Source organism: Geotrypetes seraphini, chromosome 1, assembly GCF_902459505.1.
Source record: "Geotrypetes seraphini chromosome 1, aGeoSer1.1, whole genome shotgun sequence".
NCBI lineage: Eukaryota > Metazoa > Chordata > Amphibia > Gymnophiona > Dermophiidae > Geotrypetes > Geotrypetes seraphini.
Window position 1 is genome coordinate 460,213,010 of NC_047084.1, and position 21,107 is coordinate 460,234,116.

At 42.9% G+C, this 21,107-nt stretch overlaps 1 protein-coding gene across 3 annotated transcripts in view; it reads left to right on the forward strand.

The window, feature by feature from the left end:
• Positions 1-21,107, forward strand: part of PLXNA3 (plexin A3) — a 479,210-nt gene that overhangs the window by 264,930 nt on the left and 193,173 nt on the right. For all 3 annotated transcript variants that reach the window (XM_033922827.1, XM_033922819.1, XM_033922836.1), the window contains exons 7-9: positions 7,667-7,826; positions 12,804-12,903; positions 15,785-15,899. In XM_033922827.1, coding sequence (XP_033778718.1) covers positions 7,667-7,826; positions 12,804-12,903; positions 15,785-15,899 — 375 coding nt within the window. The remainder of the gene's footprint in view (positions 1-7,666; positions 7,827-12,803; positions 12,904-15,784; positions 15,900-21,107) is intronic.

A 21,107-nucleotide genomic window follows, 5' to 3' on the forward strand; every position in this document is an offset into this window, starting at 1 on the left:
GTTTTTTGGTGATCACCAAAAATTCTTCAGTGCTGGATTTAGACTTCATGAGGTCCTAAGCTATATAAGGTTTGGAGGTCTGTTATTAACAACTTACATCATATCATATACCCTAGAAACAATACGGAAATGGAATTTTAAAAATAATTTTAGTGTACATTGAGATATATATATATATATATATATATATATATATAATGCTGACAAAATTAGTCATTTGGGTCATGTTTATTAATATAAGCCCTCTTCTACTCCACGTTAGAAGTTTCTGCTGTGGCTCGGAGCACTAAATGTTCCAACGCTCATAAGAATCCGGGCCACAGTAGAAACCTCTAACACAGCTTAGTAAAAGGGGAGGGATAAGTAGTAATGAACTTGTTTGCAAAATCAAAACTGATAATCTTGAAAAACAGAAAATTTATGCTTAAAATAGTACCTAAATTCATTAGTCCCCTCCTTTAGAAAGCGTGCCGGCTGTGCGTTAAGAGCTTGGACGCTCATAGGAAGTCTATGAGCGTCGGTGCTGTTAGTGCGGAAACCGGTGCAAAAAATGCTAACGCAGCTTTGTAAAGGAGAGGGTAAGTATGAAGCCATTTTAAAAGTACAGATGAAACTAATTCTACCTTTTGAACATTTAAATAAGTCTGAAAAAAAGCACATACAATTTTCAGGGCCCCCCCCCCCTAAAAAAAAAAATTTTAAAAAAATTCTGAACTATTGCGAGGCCCTAAGCTGAAGATTATTTAGCTTATAGGTAAATCTGGTGTAAATCTGAGTAGATCTCAACTTGAATGTCCTCCCATCTGATAGACCCCAGTGATCTTAAAGCTGCCAAGATTTTCTGTCATCACAGAATCATGCAACAATATCTTGTGGCGTATTTCTTGGGGTTCCTAATGCTCACTGTTCCCTCTTGATCATTATATTCAACTCTAGATCCCCACTGCCTGTTGCACTCAATATTCATTGTGCGATGTATCCAGTCAAAAATAATTTCTGGTTTCAGGTGTGTCCTTATATGGAGATTATTACAGCGGCTCTGATTTTCTAAATCTTCAAGCCTGTCCCTCATATCTCTGCTTGTTTTTCATGAGCTCCCATACGTGCTGCTGGAGGAACATCGTCCCATTCTGCCCTTCCATTTAAGTTTTGCCCTCCTCAACCTTTCTGCCTATTTTGTAATTTTTGCTTTTAATTCTGTGAGCAGCCCCCTGTCTTTCCTTTTAAAGGTGGCAGTGTTGCCTTTAATGATTTATGTTCTATTTGGCATTGTCTTGCCCTCTGACAGCTCTGCTCCATCTTGTTTCACTCCCTGCCACGTGGGCAGAGTGCTGCAATTTGCCTGTCATGTTGGCTGCCTCTTGCAGGGCTTCGGTTTGTGCTGCGTACAAGAACTCTTTCAGATCTATAGTTTTAATACTTGTGGTTATCTTTCCTGTCTTCAGTGCTCCTGCTATTTCTCTGCAGCACGCTTCCAGCTAGATAGTTACGGTAATTAGCCCACTAATATTTAGGAACTGTGTACTTGTTTGCTTGGAGCCTGTCCACTAAGCTTCCATTAGAATGCATGACATCACTGGAACCATTCCATCACCATTTTTGCTAAGAAATATTTCTTTAGATTTTTCCTAAATCTGTTCACTTTCACCCTTATCCTATGATCCCTTGTTGCAGAATTTCCTTTCATTTTGAAAGAAGTCCGTCTCCTGCGCAGTTCATGCCATAGAAATATATAAAACTGTCTCTTATATCTCTCTCTCGCCTGCTTTTCTTTCAAAGTACGAGGGTGGTTTGAAAAGTTTGCTAAAAAAGCAAGTTAATCTATGTAGTCTCCATCAAGAGCTATATACTTAGTCCAGCGAGTTTCCAGTTTTTTCATAAGCTATTTTTTCTACAGTACGATACTCCTTAATGGAGATTAGCTGCCTATTCCTGTGGTGCCAGGGGTTCAGCCAATGTTATGCATCCATCAGTCTAGACTGGTGGGCCTCTGTAACAAAAGGTATATTTCGGTTGGCTTTGCCATTGCCAGACTGGATCCCTTGCTTTATCCTGCCGTACTTAAAAAGGTAAAATGAGAATCATAGGGTATTATATAGGCTCAGACTAATTCTGTAGAAATTCACAAAGTGAAAAATGGTTGGCTAGGTTTCATGAAACTAACCCTTGTACATTTGAGCTATGATATCAGGTGAGGCTACACTTGCAGTCTCACCTTGGTGGATCTCTCATTGCCTATTTTTTTTTTTTTCCATTCAGGAGACCATCATCAGGAAGGTAACACTGTCCTTTTCAGGTTTAGCTCACTAGTTAGGGGTCCCAGGCCAGGAGTACAGTAGTTCAGCTCCTAGATCAACTCTCCTTACCCCTCACACATACCTTCACAATCAAGAATCCAGACCAGGGCATATCTCCCTCCCTCGCTAGATGGCTCTTGTACTCAGCTACTGAACCTTTTCAACCCCAACCCCCCGCCTCTCAGCACCGCCGCTGCTGCACTTTTTCTAAAACCCTGCCTCTCAACACTGCCGCCGACGCACTTTTTCTAAACACCCCCTGCCTCTCAGCACTGCCACCACACCTGTTTAAAACAAACACCCGCCCGCCCGTTGCCGTCGATACCTCTATTAAACAGCCTGGTGGTCCAGCGGTATTCTTCCCTCGCTAGACGTCTCTGGTATTCAGGTTGGCAGTGCGGAGGTCAAGCGTGAGCTTTCGTGTTCCCTGCCTGGCCCTGTGCCACTTTCTGAATGGCTGGCGTCAGTTCTCGCGAGTCCCGCGAGAACTGACGCCAGCCATTCAGAAAGTGGAGGCGGGCCCAAGTGGGAGCACGTAAAGCTTGCTCCTGACATCCGCGCTCCTGACCTGAATACCAGAGCCGTCTAATGAAGGAGGAATACCGCTGGACCACCAGGCTGTTTAATAGAGGTACCACCAGGGTCAAGAATTTCCTGGGTACTTGGTTGTATAGGGGTTGATAGTCAGGCTTATAGTGGGCCACTGAGTGCTTTGTACTAGCCTTTCATTCTGTGCCCTATTTTTGATCCAATGCATTTGAGCTACAGAAACCAAGGAAGTGTTACTGTATAAGGGCTACAATTCCTTTGTGTTAAAAAGAGCAGCAGGTTCTGGAAATGACCATATCTGCCAATATTAGGGTGACCAAACAGGTAGAAAAGGCAGCAAAAGCCAGAAGAATGCTTGGGTGCACAGGAAGAGGAATGGCCAGCAGGAAAAAGGGAATAGTGACTCTATTTAAAGCCTTTTTTGAGATATCATTTATAGTAGAGAATGACACGTCCCCACGAGTTCTTTTCTTGTCCCTGTCTCATTCCTGCAAGCTCTGTCCTCATGTTTATGTTTATGTTTATTCAGGTTTTTGATTGAACGCTTTTTCGAAACTACAAAGCGTTGTACAAAATTTAAAATTAACATTTAGACAAAAATTTAACAAATAAAACTTACATTACTGTAATGACACATCTATTATTAATTGAATTATAATAAAAACTACATGACTGACAACAAATACGTACTGGGTAAAAAGGACCGAAAAGCCCCTGGACACGAATAGGAAGAGGGGGAGAAATACAATCGGTATAGAAAATGTGAGAAACATTTAAGGTAAACACAAAAGGGAATTGGGAAAATAAATGTAAGAAACAAGATTAAATTAATTACTAAAACACAGTTGATCAGTTAAAAGCATCTTTAAAAAGAAAGCACTTTAAATTGCTTTTAAATTTTTGTAAGTTTCTTTCCATTTTTAAGTGTAAAGGAAGAGTATTCCAAATCATAGGGGCTGTCACAGAAAAGATTGAGGTACGACGTGTACCAATTATTTTTAAAGATGGAATGTTATCTGCACAAGCCTCAAACACTTTAAAATCATAAGTGTTCAAGGCTTGTGCAGTTAAGGCAGAGCTTACAGGAATGGGGCAGGGACAGCGACTGAGCCTGTAGGGAAACCCCATACACCTGAAGGGCAGGAGAAGCCCTGAAGCCATGGTAGATTTGGGAAGATCTGCTGGCGTTGATTGGTGGGCAGAGAGCTGCAAAAAAGTTTGACATTTGGGATAGGGAGGAGCTGTGCCTAATGATTGCTCTTCCAAGCAGGTACCAGGAACAGTTCCTCTCTCTTTTACTGGCATTGCTCCGCACGAATAGCGTGCAAATGATTTACATGCTAATTGTGCTGAGCATCAGCAAATTAGATTGTAAGCTCTTCTGAGCAGGGTCCGCTAATTACATGTTAAATTTTCAGCGCTGTGTATGCCTTTCAGCGCTATAGATGTTAACCTTGGTTTTATATTTGCGGTATATTAAATAAATTGAACTTGAACTATAGAAATGATAAATAGTAGTAGCTGTTGAGGGAAAAATTGCTCCCGCCATGGTAAATTTTACTGTGGCATTGGAGTGTTGTGCATTGAGGCCTAGGACAGAGATGCCAAGTTTCACTCATTAGGAATATATCACGCTCATTTGAAAGCTTTCTCACTCTAATACTCTTTGAACCCTATTTCTCAGAGCTTCAGTACCAGCACACTCATCTTGATCACTGCTTTCATGAGAGGGAAGCCTTAGAGAAATAAACCAAGTGGTCCAACCAGTAGGAAAAAATCTGAGCACACCTTCCTGCACACTGCTTCCCCTTGCCCTGTCCCTTTTCCCTGTCCTTCAGCTACATGTGCCCTGAAAAATTTTTGAATTTTTATTTATATACCACTTATAACCTAAGTCAGTGGTCTCAAACTCGCGGCCCAGGGGCCACATGCGGCCCGCCAGGTACTATTTTGAGGCCCTCAGTATGCTTATCATAATCACAAAAGTAAAACAAAACAGTTTCTTGATTATATGTCTCTTTAGCTTTAAATTACAGTATTATTATTAAGACTTAGCCAAAAGAAAAGATTTATAAACTATAAAAATTTTACCTCATGCAAAATTGTCATTTCTGTAATAAGACGAACTATTTTTTCTGAGGCCTTCCAAGTACCTACAAATCCAAAATGTGGCCCTGCAAAGGATTTGAGTTTGAGACCACTGACCTAAATGGTGCACATTCAGACAAACATATTTCCCTATCTGTCCTGGCAGGCTCACACCCTATCTAATGTACCTGGGGCAATAGGAGATTAAGTGCTCCTTTTACGTTAGGGCCTTAACACGCGGAATAGCGCGTGCTAAATTGCCGAATGCACTAGCCGGTACTGCCTTCTTTTCAGCTAGCGCTCGCGCTAATCCGGTGCGTGCGCTAAAACACTTAGCGCACCTTCGTAAAAGGACCCCTAAGTGACTTGCCCAGGGTCACAAGGAACAGTGTGGGATTTGAACGCACAACCTCAGGGTGCTGAGGCTATGGCTCTAACCACTACACTGCACACTTCCACACTTACGTACTTTTAACTACTGGCTGGAGCACAATTTTCAGCTCAAAAGAACTTAGCCAAATTGCTGCCTTGTTTGTATTCTTTCAAAGGCTTCAAAGAAAAGCCAATATCATTTAGGACCCCTTTTATCAAGCCACGTTAGTTTGTTTTTTTTAAATTACCGACCGCTGCGGTAAAAGCTTTGACGCTCATAGGAATTTCTATGAATGTCAGAATGTTTACCACAGCAGATGGCGATAAAAAACCCTAACACAGCTTAATTTAAAAAGGGGGCCTTAATGCTGCTTTAATTGATTTGCAAAGCAATGCTATACTTAAATCATTCCAGATATATATCCTAGATGTATATCTGAAAATTCTCACTCTGGCCTTCAATCTTGCTTCTTGACGTGGTAAATCTCATTCTTTGGGATGGTTCACCCTTGGCATCTCTGCGAGGAACACGGCTGTGGAACAGATGGGTCCTGCTGCTTTTGTCTATCTTACATGTCCCAAAGGTAAAATGGGAGCAGCACCGAACTGACTCACCTTCAGCTGAGCATGTAGTAAATACTGAGTGTTTCCAGTTGCTGCTCAGTGAGCATCTTACTTTATACCTGCCAATATGTGGGAATAGCTGAAAAAGAAATCACTTGAGCTATTTCTGATTCGTCCGCCTTCTTAGCTGACTGGGTCCAGATAGTGCAATACAAGTCTTATTCCCAATTTTTCTTTTTATATCTTTATTTAGTTTTCAAAGCCAACAAAAAATGCAATACAATATACATACAAATAATAATAATCAAATAAGCACTTATAATCAATCAGTATCAATACAAAAATAAAACTCCCTCTCCCATCCAACATTTTCCATCAGGGAATAATACCAAACAAAAGATATATCCCCATCCTCCCCTGGATGTGTAGGTGGTAAAACAACAGGAAATAAAGATGAAGGACAACTATAACAACTCTACAAAAGACGTCAATGGACCCCAAACTAATTTGAATATCTTAGTATGCCCTAGTATGTCAGCATTCCCAATTTTTCTATTTTAGCTTTGCATAGCAATTGTATTTCTTAGTCATTTTGATTGACAAAATGAAATTCTGCATTACAGTAATTTCCCCTGGATTTTAATGTATTTCTGTATCCCCAGTTCACAAGTATTTGGGTTATACTTTTTCTGATATGACCAGCAAAGCAGAGCCTTTTTTTTTTGTCATATCCCATCAGTGGTAGGCTTGAAGTGTGTATAAAGCTGGCCTACTTCTCCTTGCAGCAGCCATATTTTCTCTTCGGTTCAAACTGGTTGGTCTTTGGTGATTGTAATATCACAACTTACATTACAGATACACATTTTGGGTTGGATTCTGTAAAGGATGCCTACATTAGATGCCACTAGGCATCCTAATAATAGATGCTTAGCGATGCCTAACTTTGGAATCTGCGTATAACTTTAAAAAAAAAAAAATTGGCGTGGTAATTAATCGCACCAGTTTTCAGCCATTAAAAAAAAATCTATATATATCAAATTACCATTTTAAGAGTTCTGCGCAGAGCTCTTACGATACCTAGTGATGCCTACTTGAAAAGTAGGCATGGTTAGGGGTGGAGAATAGATGTGGTATACTTAGACATCGCTAGGCTGCAAGATAGATGCCAGTAAATTAGGCCAGGTAAAACCTGGCCTAATTTCGGTGCCTACCTCTGCTTTGCCTAATGATGCCTACTAATAAGCTGTGTCTAGTGGTTGATTGACAACTGCACGAAGCAGCGTTTGCAATGTAGGCATGCTTAGGTGCCGCTCATAGAATCTGGCCCTTGGAGTAGATGCATCCGAGGTGATGCACTTTGAACATGGATATCCTGGAGGCCATCAAGGGTATTGCAGGCAACAAGCTGAACTATAACAATAGCTTTATTTATATCCTGTCGTACCTTTTCAGTTCAAGACGGTGTACAACAAGAGGTGCTGTAAGGACAGCAAGGTAACATCAATTAGAATTGGGGAGGGGTAGAAAGACAGAAGTGTGATGAGGTGGCATAGGGCAGGAGGAAGAGGTGTGTAAGATGAAGTAGGTGTCGCGCAGATTTGGAGGATCGGGTAAATTTGTCGAATAGGTAGGATTTTAGTGATTTTCTGAAAGAGTGGTATGTTAGAGAGTTCAGGATTAGGTCACTTAATATTCTGAACTGAGGTAACACATATAGACACAGTAAATGACAGGGGAGGTTGAGAATGTAACAAAGTCTCTTGACCCTGCTATGTTTCTCCTGTTGATTTTCCCAGCTTACTCTCTCCGTGGAGAATATCCCTGACCTTTCAGTGGGGGTCACCTGCTCCTTTGAGGACATCGGTGAGAGTGAGGCACTGCTGGAGAGAGGGGAGATACGCTGTTTTCTGCCCTCCCTGCGGGAGACCCCCTCTACGTTCACCTCTGCTGGATATGGTGAGCATTGGACTAACGTAATTGGATATGCTGGATGTGTGCGAATATGACCTGGGATGATAGAAGTGGAACAGCATCACACCAAGGGCTGTGCCAGCAGTGCAGATGCACAGGGGGCAAATATGAAGGGACACAACACGTGCTCCCAGCCCAGAGTGTCCTCTTATTGGTGGTGGCAGAAATGGGGAAGTGTGGGGGGCACCTGTGGACAAGTTGCACAAGGTGTAGCTATAGCCCAGTCCTGGAATGGAGGTTGTTGACCATGTAGTCTGTGTCTGTCTCTCTCTCTCTTTTTCTCTTTCTCTCTTTCTTTTTCTTTTTCTCTTTCTCTCTCTCTTTTTCTCTTCCTTTTTCTCTCTCTCTCCTCTGTTTTTCTCTCTCCTCTTTCTCTCTCTATTTTTCTATTTCTCTATTTTTCTTTCTCTCTTTCTCTCTCTATTTTTCTCTTCCTCTTTCTCTCTCTCCTCTGTTTCTCTCTCTCTCTCCTCTGCTTCTCTTTCTCTCCTTTATTTCTCTCTCCGTTCAAGGCCTTCTGAGGTCCAAAGAGATTTGGGCTATTTCCAGCCTTTGAGGGCCCTAGCCATAATAATAATTTAAAAAAATGCATGAGAATAAAATAAGGTACCAAATGTGTAAGACATGATTTGAATGTTTTTCTTGTTTACAGATTCTTTTGTAGCCTTTATTCTGTGTGTATACACTAAAATTAAGTAACTGTATTTGTGGTCCCCTTTGAGCTTGAGGCCTACACCAAATGACCCTCCTGACTTGCTCTCCACCCTCTCCAAATAGCCCTGTTTTTTCCCCCCAGACCTGAGGGCTTTCTCTTCTTTTCTGTCGCTTGCCCTCTTTGTCCTTATCTCTCCTATGGCTCTCACTCCTCCCCCCCCCTTTTCCTTTCGGCAGACTGCACATCATGAGCTGTTAAAATTAAATAAATTTTAAGAGCAAAAATAGAATTACGGCTCAGAAAGAGAATGCCATTTGTATTATTAGAAGGCCGTGGAGCATGCATCAGCAAGGAGATATGTCATATTATCTGTCACTGAAATAGAAAGAGCATTTTCATTTTGTTGTGGGGAGGATTGAAAAGGCAGATATTTTTTTGCATTACATTTTATATGAGACATTTCAGAGTATGGAGGCTAACTCCCTCTCCCGCTTACACTCAAAGCTCTGTCAGTGCATCTTGCTCCTGCCCTGTAGCTCTCCTGCTACTCTGGTAGGGACAGTGGCATAGTCAGGACTGAATGGACCCCCAGGTTGAAAGATTAAAATGGGCCCCTTATAATACCATCTCTCACAAGGAAGTGGAGACTTGTTGGGGGGAGGGGGTGTTAGAAATCCTTTTAGAGCTCCAGTAAACAAACTCTGCTAAACGCCAATACATTCCAGACTTATATAGTAAACCAGTCATAGTAATAGAAATAGAAACTGAAATACAATATATTAGAGATGCGCAATTCCAAAAGCTCATGCATTATAATTAACAAAGAAATACTTTTTTCTACCTTTGTTGTCTAAGCATTGCATGGGTCCCGGTGTCTCTCTTCTGCTTTTCTGGTTTTTTTTTTTTTTAAATTTCTTAACTCTTTCTGGAGTCGCTTGTCCTTTTGACATTTCTTCTCTCTGCGTCTACCATCCATCTCTATTCCTGTCCCTATCTTTCCTTTGTGTAAAGCATCTGCCCTCATAAGAACATAAGAACTGCCATCTTCGGATCAGACCTTCGGTCCATCAAGTCCGGCGATCCGCACACGCGGAGGCCCTGCCAGGTGTACACCTAGCGTAATTTATAGTCCACCATATCCTTATATGCCTCTCTTAAGGAGATATGTATCTAGTTTGCTCTTGAAGCCTAGGACGGTCGATTCCGCAATAATCTCCTCTGGGAGGGCATTCCAGGTGTCAACCACTCTCTGAGTGAAGCAGAACTTCCTGACATTAGTCCTGAACCTGTCCCCCCTTAGCTTCATTACATGTCCTCTAGTCCGTGTCAAATTGGACAATGTAAATAATCTTCTCTGCTCTATTTTGTCGATTCCTTTCAGTATTTTGAAGGTCTCGATCATATCCCCACGCAGTCTCCTTTTCTCAAGGGAGAACAATCCTAGTGTTATAAGTCTGTCCTCGTATTCCAGTTTCTCCATACCCTTCACCAGTTTTGTTGCTCGTCTCTGCACCCTCTCCAGCAGTTTTATATCCTTCTTTAGGTAGGGAGACCAATGTTGGACGCAGTATTCCAAGTGTGGCCTGACTATTGCCCTATAAAGCGGCATTATAACTTTCTCCGATCTACTCGAGATTCCTTTCTTTATCATGCCCAACATTCTATTTGCCTTCTTTGCCGCTGCCGCGCATTGTGCCAACGGCTTCAGGGTCCTATCTATCAGTACACCCAGGTCCTTTTCTTGTTCACTCTTTCCCAGAGTTGCACCTGACATTGTATACTCGTATTCCTTATTCTTATTGCCTAAATGCATTACCTTGCATTTCTCCACATTGAACTTCATCTGCCATTTCTCCGCCCATGTTTCTAACCGACACAAGTCGCTCTGGAGTTTCTCTCTATCCTCCTGCGATCTGATCGCCCGGCATAGTTTTGTATCGTCTGCAAACTGATGATCTCACTGGATGTTCCTTCCTCCAGGTCATTGATATAAATATTAAAAAGGATCGGCCCAAGACATTGTTGCTGTCTTTCTGCCCTGCCCCCATATTCAGCATTTCTTCTCTGTGTCCCTATCCTATTCTGTCAAGCATCTCCCTTCTATGTACCTGCCTCTATGCTCCCTCAGTACCCAGCCTCTCTTCTCTGTGTCTTGGCTTCTATGCTCTCTCTCTTCCTCACCCTTCCCATCCTGGGACCAGGATCTCTTCCTTTCTCACCCTGCCCTCCCTCCCTCCCTGCTCCGTCTGTGGTCTGGCATCTTTCTCTCCCTGCCTCCATTGGTCTAGTACAGACATGGGCAAACTAAGGCCCGCGGGCCATATCTGGCCTATTGACTGTTTTAATCTGGCCCGCTGAAAATTTCCTGCCCGTCTGTGCAAGGCCAGCAAGATCGGCGCCCTGAAATTTCCTGCCGGTTCATGCACGGCTGGCGATATCAGGGAGAGCCTCAAACAGTGGCTTCCCCCCTCTGCTCCCCTCCCAGCAGCTCTTGGTACTTGCCAGCGCAGTGGTTTTTGCTGAATTGCAGCCCGCCTCTGATGATGCAACTTCCTCTTTCTTCAGAGGCGGTGCAACCCATCAAAGGACCCAAGGCTGCCTAAATGAATCGCTGCTGCAGGCAAGTACTGAGAGCCTCTGGGAGGCGAGCGGAGGGAAGGGGAGGCTGGGAAGCTCCTGGATAAAGAGAGAGCTGCTACTGGACCTGGAGGGAGGGAGAAGAGAGATGCTGCTGGGAGGGGAGAATTGAAGGGTAGAGAGTTACTTGGATTGGGGGAAGGGAGAAGGGGAGGAGGAAAAAAAGAAGGAAATAGCTGGCAGGGAGATTAGAGGAGGGGGAGGGATCAGGGTGGAATGGAGAGATCAGATGAGGGAAAGGATAGAGACAGGAATGAGAAAGTAGAGAGATTGATGCTGGGAAGGGAGTCAGCAGAGAAATAAGGAGAGAGGGACAAATGCTAGATCTGGTGTAGGAGAGATAAAAATGAAGAGAGCAGTGAAGCTGGAATGAATCATGTAAAAAGGAGAGAGGTGGGTGCAGGCTGGATGGAAAAGGAAGAGGGGAATAGAAAGAAGGCAGATACCATAAGGAAGGGGGAGAGGGCAGATAGTGGATGAAAGGGGCAGATGTTGGATTGAAGAGACAGAGAGGGCAGACGCTGGAAGGAAGAGAGTGAAAAGAAGATGAAAGCAGAAACCAGAGACAACAGTCTGCCCTTGGTGGGGGGGGGAGTTCTTTCTTTCTTTGTGCCTTAGCCCTTTCTCTTACCATCATCATTCTGCGGTACAATAAACAACCCCCCCCCCCATCCTGGGGTTGCACTGCCCCTCTGGAAAATTTAAGAACCCATTGTGGCCCACGAGTCAAAAGGTTTGCCCACCCCTGGTGTAGTATCTTTCCCCTTCTGACTCCCACTAGTCCAGTTTCTCTCTTCACTCCCACCCTACCTCCAGTATCACTGTCCCTCTCTTTTACCCCCTTTGGGTCCAGGATTCTCTCTGCTTCCTCTCAGGTCAAGCATCACTCCTCCTCTTTTCTACACCTCTCAGGTCTAGTATTTCTAACTACGTTCCTCTCCAGGCCTAGCATCTTTCCCTGCTACGTCCCACCATCTCTGATTAAACTTTCTGTGGGCAGGATGCAGCAGAGGAAGTGCCCTGACAAGGCCAGCCAGAGGCTATTTATTTATATCTCTCACTGCCAATGCAAATTTTAAGGATCATTGGGAGGGGGGCTGCTAGAGAGAGAGATTCTGGACACATTGGTGGGGAGGAGAAGGGCAGAGAGAGAGACAGAGTGAGTGAGAGAGTGAGCTGCTGGATAGCAAGAAGCCAATGGGTTAGAAGGCACTTGGGCTCAATAGGGGGTGGCCCCTACCATTGGGCAGCCCTGGGCTTTTTGCTGGGCTCACTCAGTGGTAGCTACCCCCATTAATATGGAGACTTCCCCCTTCATGCATGCACACAGTTCTGCCAATGCAGCTCAATCTTACTCTTTAGTTCTCCTTATTACTCCGAAACTGACACATTCCTCCTCCCAAAACACACAACTCTGCTGGTATACCTCGATCCTGCCCTGTAGTACTTCAGTACTGAGATCCCCATTCCAGTGCTACCAATGTTACCCCTTGCTGTTGCAGTAGTGAGACCCCCATCACAGGTCTGCTAGTGTACCCCATATCTCCCCTTCAGCGCTATCCCTGGGGCTTGTGAGAGACACTTCTGTTGATCAAGTTTGTAAAGTGATTGCAGGTGCACGTATTCCATTTAGAAGTTCCTCAGTCATAATATGATGGTTTTTATCATAGGTGATATACGGGCTGTCAAATTATACTTGAAGTCCCGCGAGACAGGCATGAAGTTTGCCAGCACTGAATTTGTCTTTTATAACTGCAGTGTCCTCCAGTCGTAAGTGTTCCTCTACTCTATTGCTTTTCACCCTCAGCTTAAGCTTCCTTCTTCTAGAGCAGGGGTGTCAAAGTCCCTCCTCGAGGGCCACAATCCAGATGGGGTTTTCAGGGTTTCCCCAATGAATATGCATGAGATCTATGTGCATGCACTGCTTTCAGTGCATATTTATTGGGGAAATCCTGAAAACCCGACTGGATTGCAGCCCGCAAGGAGGGACTTTGATATCCCTGTTCTAGAGTGAAAGGAGAGAGATCTTGATCACCTGGCCAGTAGAGAGTTGCATGGGGATTGTGGGAATCCCACAGATTCTGTGAGATCCCGACAGGAGTGGAAGAAGTTGCTGTGGGATTCCTGTTGGAGATGTACCAGGTACCTGCCCCCAGAAGCCTTTTCTGTGAAGTGTCTTCCTCTTCTCACAAAGGCGGGACGCTCCAGAGAGGCTTCTGTGCAAAGTAAAAATAAAAAATGGGGATTTGGAGTCTGATTTTAAAATTTTTATGGTATGTTTTCCTGTCTCCTTATGAAAGGATGCAGGTGGGAAATGAGAAGAATAGCTATTAATAAAAAGCATGAGAACCCTAGTCTTTGAGGGCAGGGGGTGTATAGTATGGGGGCAGGGAACTTGAGATCCATTGGAATAGAAAGGAGAAGGCAAAGCTAAAAATACACAGGAAGACGGGGGATTGATTAAGAAGTTATGCTTTTTGTTAAGCAGGCAATTAATGACAGATACTGGGCAGCTCTAAGGCATACTATGCATGAGCCTATACTTGTCATGTTATAAAAGGCAAACATGAAGAGGCACTCCTAAATAAAGCAGACCTAAATTGATCAGTTAATGGTAACAAGAGCCGCTCTGTGCCATAGACCTGAGCCTGATGGTTCTCCTTTGGAACTAAATTGCAGAATTGGTAGATTAATTTTACTGCATGTGTTAACATACTAGCAAGGGGTACCCATTTTTAAATTATCTGTTCTTAGTACCAGTAGGTAGCTGTCTTCCCTCCCCTTCCACTTTGCCACAGAGCTGCAGCCCTCCTTGAGGGGCATGAGATGGCCATTTTGCCTGAGGGTTGCCATAGTGACCGTGACACTCTAGGCCTCTCTTCTTTCTACCTGCTTATGAATTTAGTAAGGCTTCTTAGCCTTCCTGTTTAGAGTAGTCTGGTGGGAAAAGCTTTGGCTCTCTTTGTGAGCAGGTCCCCGGGGGGTGGGGGGATCTCCATGGAAAAAGGGGAGTATTTGTGGAAGCAGGGGAAGTTTGTTCATTCTCTTCTTTTTGCCAGGAAATAAACAATGCGACAATGCTGTTCCCATCAGCTGCGGATGTTGCAGTGCCAGGGTCTTTTATATATACACATGGGAAAGAAGGCCTTCACCTTCCTGTTTTAATACTGCCACAGCTTGTCTGAAAGGACCTTACCATCCCACCTCCCACTGCCTGCCTTCAGATTCACACAGGAGTGTGGAGTGTCAAATATTTTTTTTTTTTTTTTTTGGGGGGGGGGGAGATACTAATGTGTCCATAAATGTATGTGTAAATCTCCATATATGTATAATTATTTCCCTCTGCCTAAAGTGGTTTAAAACAAAAATAATCTTTGTTGTCACCTACTCATTTCTTTCTTATGGGAAAACAGAATGACTAAAATGAGTTATTTGAGGTAACATAACAGAGTAGATGATAGTAGAAAATGGTGTATTGATTCATCTAATCTGCCCCTGATGTAACCCAGCTACCATTTATAGATGTTTAATCAGTTGTAGGATATCATGTTCTATCCAGGATTTTTTTTTTTAATGATTCCATCTAGCTAATTAAACATACACAGTTCCAGACTTAATTCAACATCTAGTGCTCCCCCACCTCCTGAGATTTACATCCAGTATTTGAAATAGCCATACTTGTTTTGGTAGTTGTTTTCATTGCTGACTTCTATGCCCGCATGGCCTTGCTGGACAAAAGCTGGCCACCACAAACCTGCCAGCAGTGACCCAGACTTTTTTGGGGAGGTGTTGTCTGCTGGTACCAGCGTAACCTACCCCATGGCCATAAGTATCACTTTGTCCTGCTTCGATCTGCCTTTGGGAAACTGTGCTGTATGGAAAAGTGACAGGAAAGTAGGAATGAAGGACATAGCTCTCACCTGTGCCAGCAGTATAAGTTATCAAACCCTGGAACAACCTGCAATATAATTTCCTGAGATTTATATGCAGTGAATGGGCTTTGCTGAGGCTTTTCTGTGAGGGTGTGAGACTGCTGACATGAGATAAGAGCAGGCAGTGCAGAACAAAGAAATAAAAGAAGGGATTCAGAATCAGTGCAAGCTTGTGCTACTGCAATTTGTCTAAACCCCTATTCGTAAAACTCAGGGAGGAGGAGTTAATTGCTAATATTGGATTTTGAATTCTAGTCCTGGCTCAGAAGTGCTGCAGAGGAAACAAGACTGGGCTCCATTCCCAGCTATGGCTCCCAATGCTTGGGCTGGAAGAGTGGATGATGCTGTATTTTACCGTGCCTGATCTGGGCTCCATTCTGGCCCTCGACTGCTGCTCTTGGCCTTGAAAGCAGCACCTAATTTCCAAAAAGTGATTTGACATTAGAAGTACCGTAGGTTTTGGAAAGTTTCTTCAGAGAAAAGACTGACTGATTAGTAAGCTGTTCATAGCAGGGACTTATGCAAACTCTTTTCTATTTCTGTTTGTCCATAGAGAATTATGTACATTACTGGTACTTTGTAAATTATGCAAAAAAAAAAAAAAAATTTTCTTTGCATTTGAGATGCTCCTTCCCTGCCCCCTTTTACTTTGCATTCTCCTCCATAGAAAGTCATTTAGCATAGCAAAGTCTTCTCTGTCTTTTCTCTCCTCCTGTCAGGTGTCTGTCTTGCGTAAGCAGTCCCTACTCATGTCACTGGTGTAAATACCGACATGTCTGCACCAATAACCCAGCTGAGTGCTCCTTCGCAGAGGGACGGGTCAACACCACCGAGGTAAGGAAGGCAATAGGGCACCCTGCATAAGGCTGCAACTAACAGACTGAAGGTGCCAGGTAGAGGAGGAAGGTTGGGTGACGGTGGGGGACGAGGTCTGTGGATTAGTGGGGGAGGGGGTCTGGAAAGAATCCTAAAAGGAAGGGGGGGCTTCAGAGATTAAGGGTTGGAATGAGAAATGTCACACCTGAACTGACTTTTTACGGTTTGAGGTTTGTTTATTTATTTGTGGGACAACAATATAATTGAACATGTACTGCGGGTCATTGGAGTAATCTTATCTAGAGTACTGTGTTTAATTCTGGTAACTGCATCTCTGACAGGATGGAAGTTACCAGAATGAATCTGGGTTGGCCCATAAGCCTTATGGGATGAGATATAAAATCCTAAATATATATATATATATATATCTTAAAAGAGTATCAGTAATACAGAAGAGATGAATTTTTTTTCAGTGGAAAGAAAGTTCTAGAACAAAGATCCCATGTTTGAGGCTTAAAAGAGGGTGGATTTAGGAGTAACATTAGAAAATATTTGTTCACAAATTGATGGATTTAGAGCAAATGCAATGGTAAGTGAAAAGGGAGTAGTGTGTAATACATGACAAAAAATGTCAGCGAGCTTTCCAGCTCCTTGTATATTTTTAACTCCAGGGATAGAAAAGGACAATGGATATCACGAAATCAAGATCAGAATTAAGGCCTCAACAATAATTACCATATTTTTCGCTCTATAAGATACACCTGACCATAAGACGCACCCTAGATTTAGAGGAGGAAAACAAGAAAAACAACATTCTGACCCAAATTCTCCCTGCCAGGCTCTGCACCATGTCCCCCTCTCTGGTGGTCTAGTGGTAGGCCAAGACAGGGCACAGAGCAGGCAGGAGTAGTGGCCTGGTGACAGGCAGGCAGGCCCCATACCCCTCACGTACCCCCAGTACCTTAAATCATCCCCCATACCCCTACATGCCCTCAGTACCTTAAATCATCCCCCATGTACTTAAATCATCCCATGTGCCCCCCAGTACCTTAAATTAACCCCATACAACCACGTGCCCCCTAGTACCTTAAATCATCCTCCACATACCACCCCAGTACCCTTTTTAATCACCCCTTACCTTTATTCATATCCCTTCGATACCTTTTTAAATTCTTTCCTGCTTAGACGGCTCTCATTTTTCCCAGCCAGCAGGCACACAGGCCAGAAGCGCAGAGATCAGGTTTAAAAGATGCAGTGGCAGCAGGGGGGGGTTAAAAGTTGCAACGGCCTTAATTTGTATCTTCGCTTCATAAGACGCACCTACATTTCCACCCCCTTTTTAGGGGTGGAAAAAGTGCGCCTTATGGAGCGAAAAATACGGTATTGGGAAGGAGAAAGACAGGGGAAAGAAAAAAGTTGTGTGTGATATTAAAAGGCTGCAAACATGAACAGATATAGCTATGCAGAGAAAGAGGAAAGACCCTTTTTTAAAACCCTTTTATAGAAAGAGACTGTTCAAAATGATGTAGAATGGAAGCACAATATTCTCCACATTATTGTGGAGCTCTGCATTATGTGCGTAGAAAACATGTAATAATACATGAGCCAAATATGTTTTTAAAAGATGTCTTTTATATACAATATTGTATTTGGTAAGAGGTGTCTAAAATGGATAAAATCATGTGGAATCAACAACAGAAACCATTCATCTACTTGAATCATTTGGTTTGGTTTGCATTGCTCTTTGTCAGAATTGGCCTTCAGCAGTTCCACACACTTTTGTATTAATGCTGGTTCTACAAGAAATATTGTAGAACTTAATTCAATTTAATTTGGTGTTTATAGTCCCAGACCTGGTTCTATGCAGATTGCAATAGAGTAACCACCTAAAAACAGTCAACAATTGGTGTAACACTAATTAAATTCACTCCCCCACCCAGCAACCTCAGAATAGTCCCAATCATGATCTGTTCCAACAGCTGGGTTGTTAGCTGCTTTCAAAATGTCATGTAACTCATTTCCCATTTGCAGAAGGATTCAGTGATGGTTATACACATTATTTACTTATCGACAATGACTTCTCTTCTTTCTCCTTTTATCTTAGCCTCTTTCCCACTTTCTATGATAAGGATTTTCAATTGTTTTCATCTTGTTCTTACGTACATTTCAGAAAACAACTGAAAACTTATATTTTTCTAAATATTTTGTTGATTAGACCTTCACTGCCTTCTTCCTTTGTTATTATTTAATTTTTGTAAACTGCATTGAACTCCATGGTTATGCGGTGTAGAAATTCGATTTTATGTTATGTTCTTTCTTTTTCTGGGTGGTGTATTCTGCTCATCTTTTGAGCATTTCATTTAGAACATATTCTGTAAGAATCCCCTCTTTTTAGCTCCTATTTGATTGGAATACAAGATGATGTTTTTTTTAAATGAGTGTCTTTTACATATAATGTAAAGTCTATTATTTTTATGTATGTATTAATTGTTACCTGCTTAGTTGATAGGCGGGATAGAAAATTTTAAAATAAACAGGCAATAATAGCACCTGTAGTTGAAAATCCATCTGTCTGTCCATCTGTAGGTTTGCACAAGTGTGTGTGTGCATTGTAGGTAAGTAACAAATGTGCAGGAAGAAAGAGCAGTGTGAGGAACCCAGACCCAGCACCTAAAGGTGGCAGCTATTGTCAAAGAAATCTCCCACCCTCACCCACTCTTTCTTGCCCTCAGGCAGAATCTTCCAAACGTTAGGGCTGGTCCAGGACTCCATGGCAACATTAACAACTGGAGCAATCTATGAGGCACGTGAGGTGACACTGTCAGCTGACATTTGCCTGCCAAACTCTGCCTCTTGCAAGGGCAGGGCTATGCAGAGGAAGTTGAGCTGGAGACCTGCACGTCTAACTGACTGCTCCTGCCACTGTCATCACCATTAGGTGTTAGAGTAGCCGTGACTTTTCTTGGTTTGGGTCTATGAAGGCAAGAAAAAGGAAGGGCAGGGAGCCACAGGAAAAGGTCTTCATTGTCCAACACTTGTAACAGTCCTGCTGACTTGGTTGAGATTATTTTGGCTTGTCAACAATCCTTCTTTTCACTCTTTTGTTTCCACTCCCCTAACATTCTTCCCCCCCCTTTATCTTCTCCCATTTCACTTAATGCAAGTCTTTTTGGGCTTGATTTTATAACAGGCGAGAGAACCAAAAAGGTGACTATTTATGAGATAATATGGGCCCCTGTGTGTCTTTATGGCATAATCTTTATGGCATAAGCTCCCAGATCCAACCCCTGTGGCACATAAATGCTGACCCTCACAAAGCACCTGCTTTGAAGCTTGTGTAAATGTATATGACCTCCACTTATAAAATATGCTGGAATGTCGCAACTACTCCCCTGCCGAGGCCACACTATCATGCTCATAATAAAAAAAAACCCCATAGATGTCCAAAAAGCATGCTAAATCGGCATTTGTACGTCCTAATCACTAGAACGTCAAAGTGCCGATAGTTGAAACTGTCTCTTTGGACGTCTAGCGAGGTGTTTCAGTCTCTGTGCGTCCAGAGCACGAGATGGGTATGGTGGAAGCGTATTAGGGACAGACTTTGGGCGGTCTCAAGAGTGGGTTAGACATGGACGTCTTGCAGCGATAATCAAACATTTTGCAAGACTCCTGGATGGAACTTATGTTTGAACCTAGACCTGTTTTAGAAGGGTCTAAGTGCCACAAAGGTACCCAAACTGACCAGATGAACACTGCATGCATCAAAGGTAAGACACCCCCAAACTCTCCCAGTGCTCACTGCCCCCCTTCTACCACACAAAAATGAGAACAAAAAGGTACATACCTGTCTCTAAAACAGCAGCATCTGGTATGGGGAAGCCTAGTAGAGTTGGACCCAGGCCCGTAAGCCACTCTAATCACTACATTTATGGTAGAAAGTGAGAGCCCACCCAGACCCTACTATACTGCCATAGAGGTGCCATCTGCAACCATAAGTGCTATTGGGGGGGTACACAAGAAGGTATAGTTGGGTTTTATGGGGGGTTGGGGGCTCACCCTAAATTATAAGGGAGTTATGGTGAGAGATACGGCTGGCACCCTTTATATGAAGTTCACAGCAGTGCTCTTTAAGGTGTCCCATTGCTCTGTCGGGATGTCTATGTGGCCAGTCTATTACTGTGCTGGCCCCACCCATGTCCAAATGGTAAGGATTAGGATATTTTCAACCAGGCCAATAAGGTTTAGACATCCCAGTGGCCAAGATGTCTAAGTAGACGATTTTCAAAAATAAAAAATTATATTTGGGCGTTTAGCAGTTTGCCATTCGAAAATGGTAATTTTTGTTCCTCCAACTTTGGATGTTCAGCTGGAAACTGGACTTAGATGTTTTTTTCAAAAATGCTTACACATTTGGGGACAGTTCTTACAGAAGTCTGTTAAGTTACCCATGTAAGTGGGAGCACTGCCCATGCTCCACACCTGTGTGCACTTCCCTTGCAAATATCCACTAGGTAAGTTAAGCGGGTATTTGCAGAAGATCACACAGGCATCCTGCTAACATTTACACATGTTAGGTGTAGGCACAGACATACATAAATGCTAACATTCTCAACAATGAAATATGAACATGTGAGTGTCTAGGTTGTGGAACTGCCCCTCCCCCCCCCTGAGCATATTGGTATGTGCCATCTTTCACAGAGTATACTGCTATGCTGTTATTTTATTGGAAACAACCACAGTTGCAATAGAGAGGTCTTACGTAAACCAAAATAATGTAATGTAATTTGTAATGTAATTTATTTCTTATATACCGCTAAATCCGTTAGGTTCAAAGCGGTTTACAGAAAATATACATTAAGATTAGAAATAAGAAAGGTACTTGAAAAATTCCCTTACTGTCCCGAAGGCTCACAATCTAACTAAAGTACCTGGAGGGTAATAGAGAAGTGAAAAGTAGAGTTAGACAAACAAAATAGACAAACAAAGAGCAGATTAAGGACCTTATGTCATTTCTTGTAAATTACACGTGGTGTAGTCTTCAGTATGATATATATTCTAATCTCTGCTGTGCTGTTTTTTATAAACGGCCTTTTCCAAGTGTAAAACAGGTTTCCCCCAGGCTTTAGAGAATTCCCCTTCCCCCACCTTTCTGATCTGTTTGTCAGCTGATCACTGTGCTTACATTAATACCATTCAACTCTCTCACCTGGTTTCTTCTTTACCATT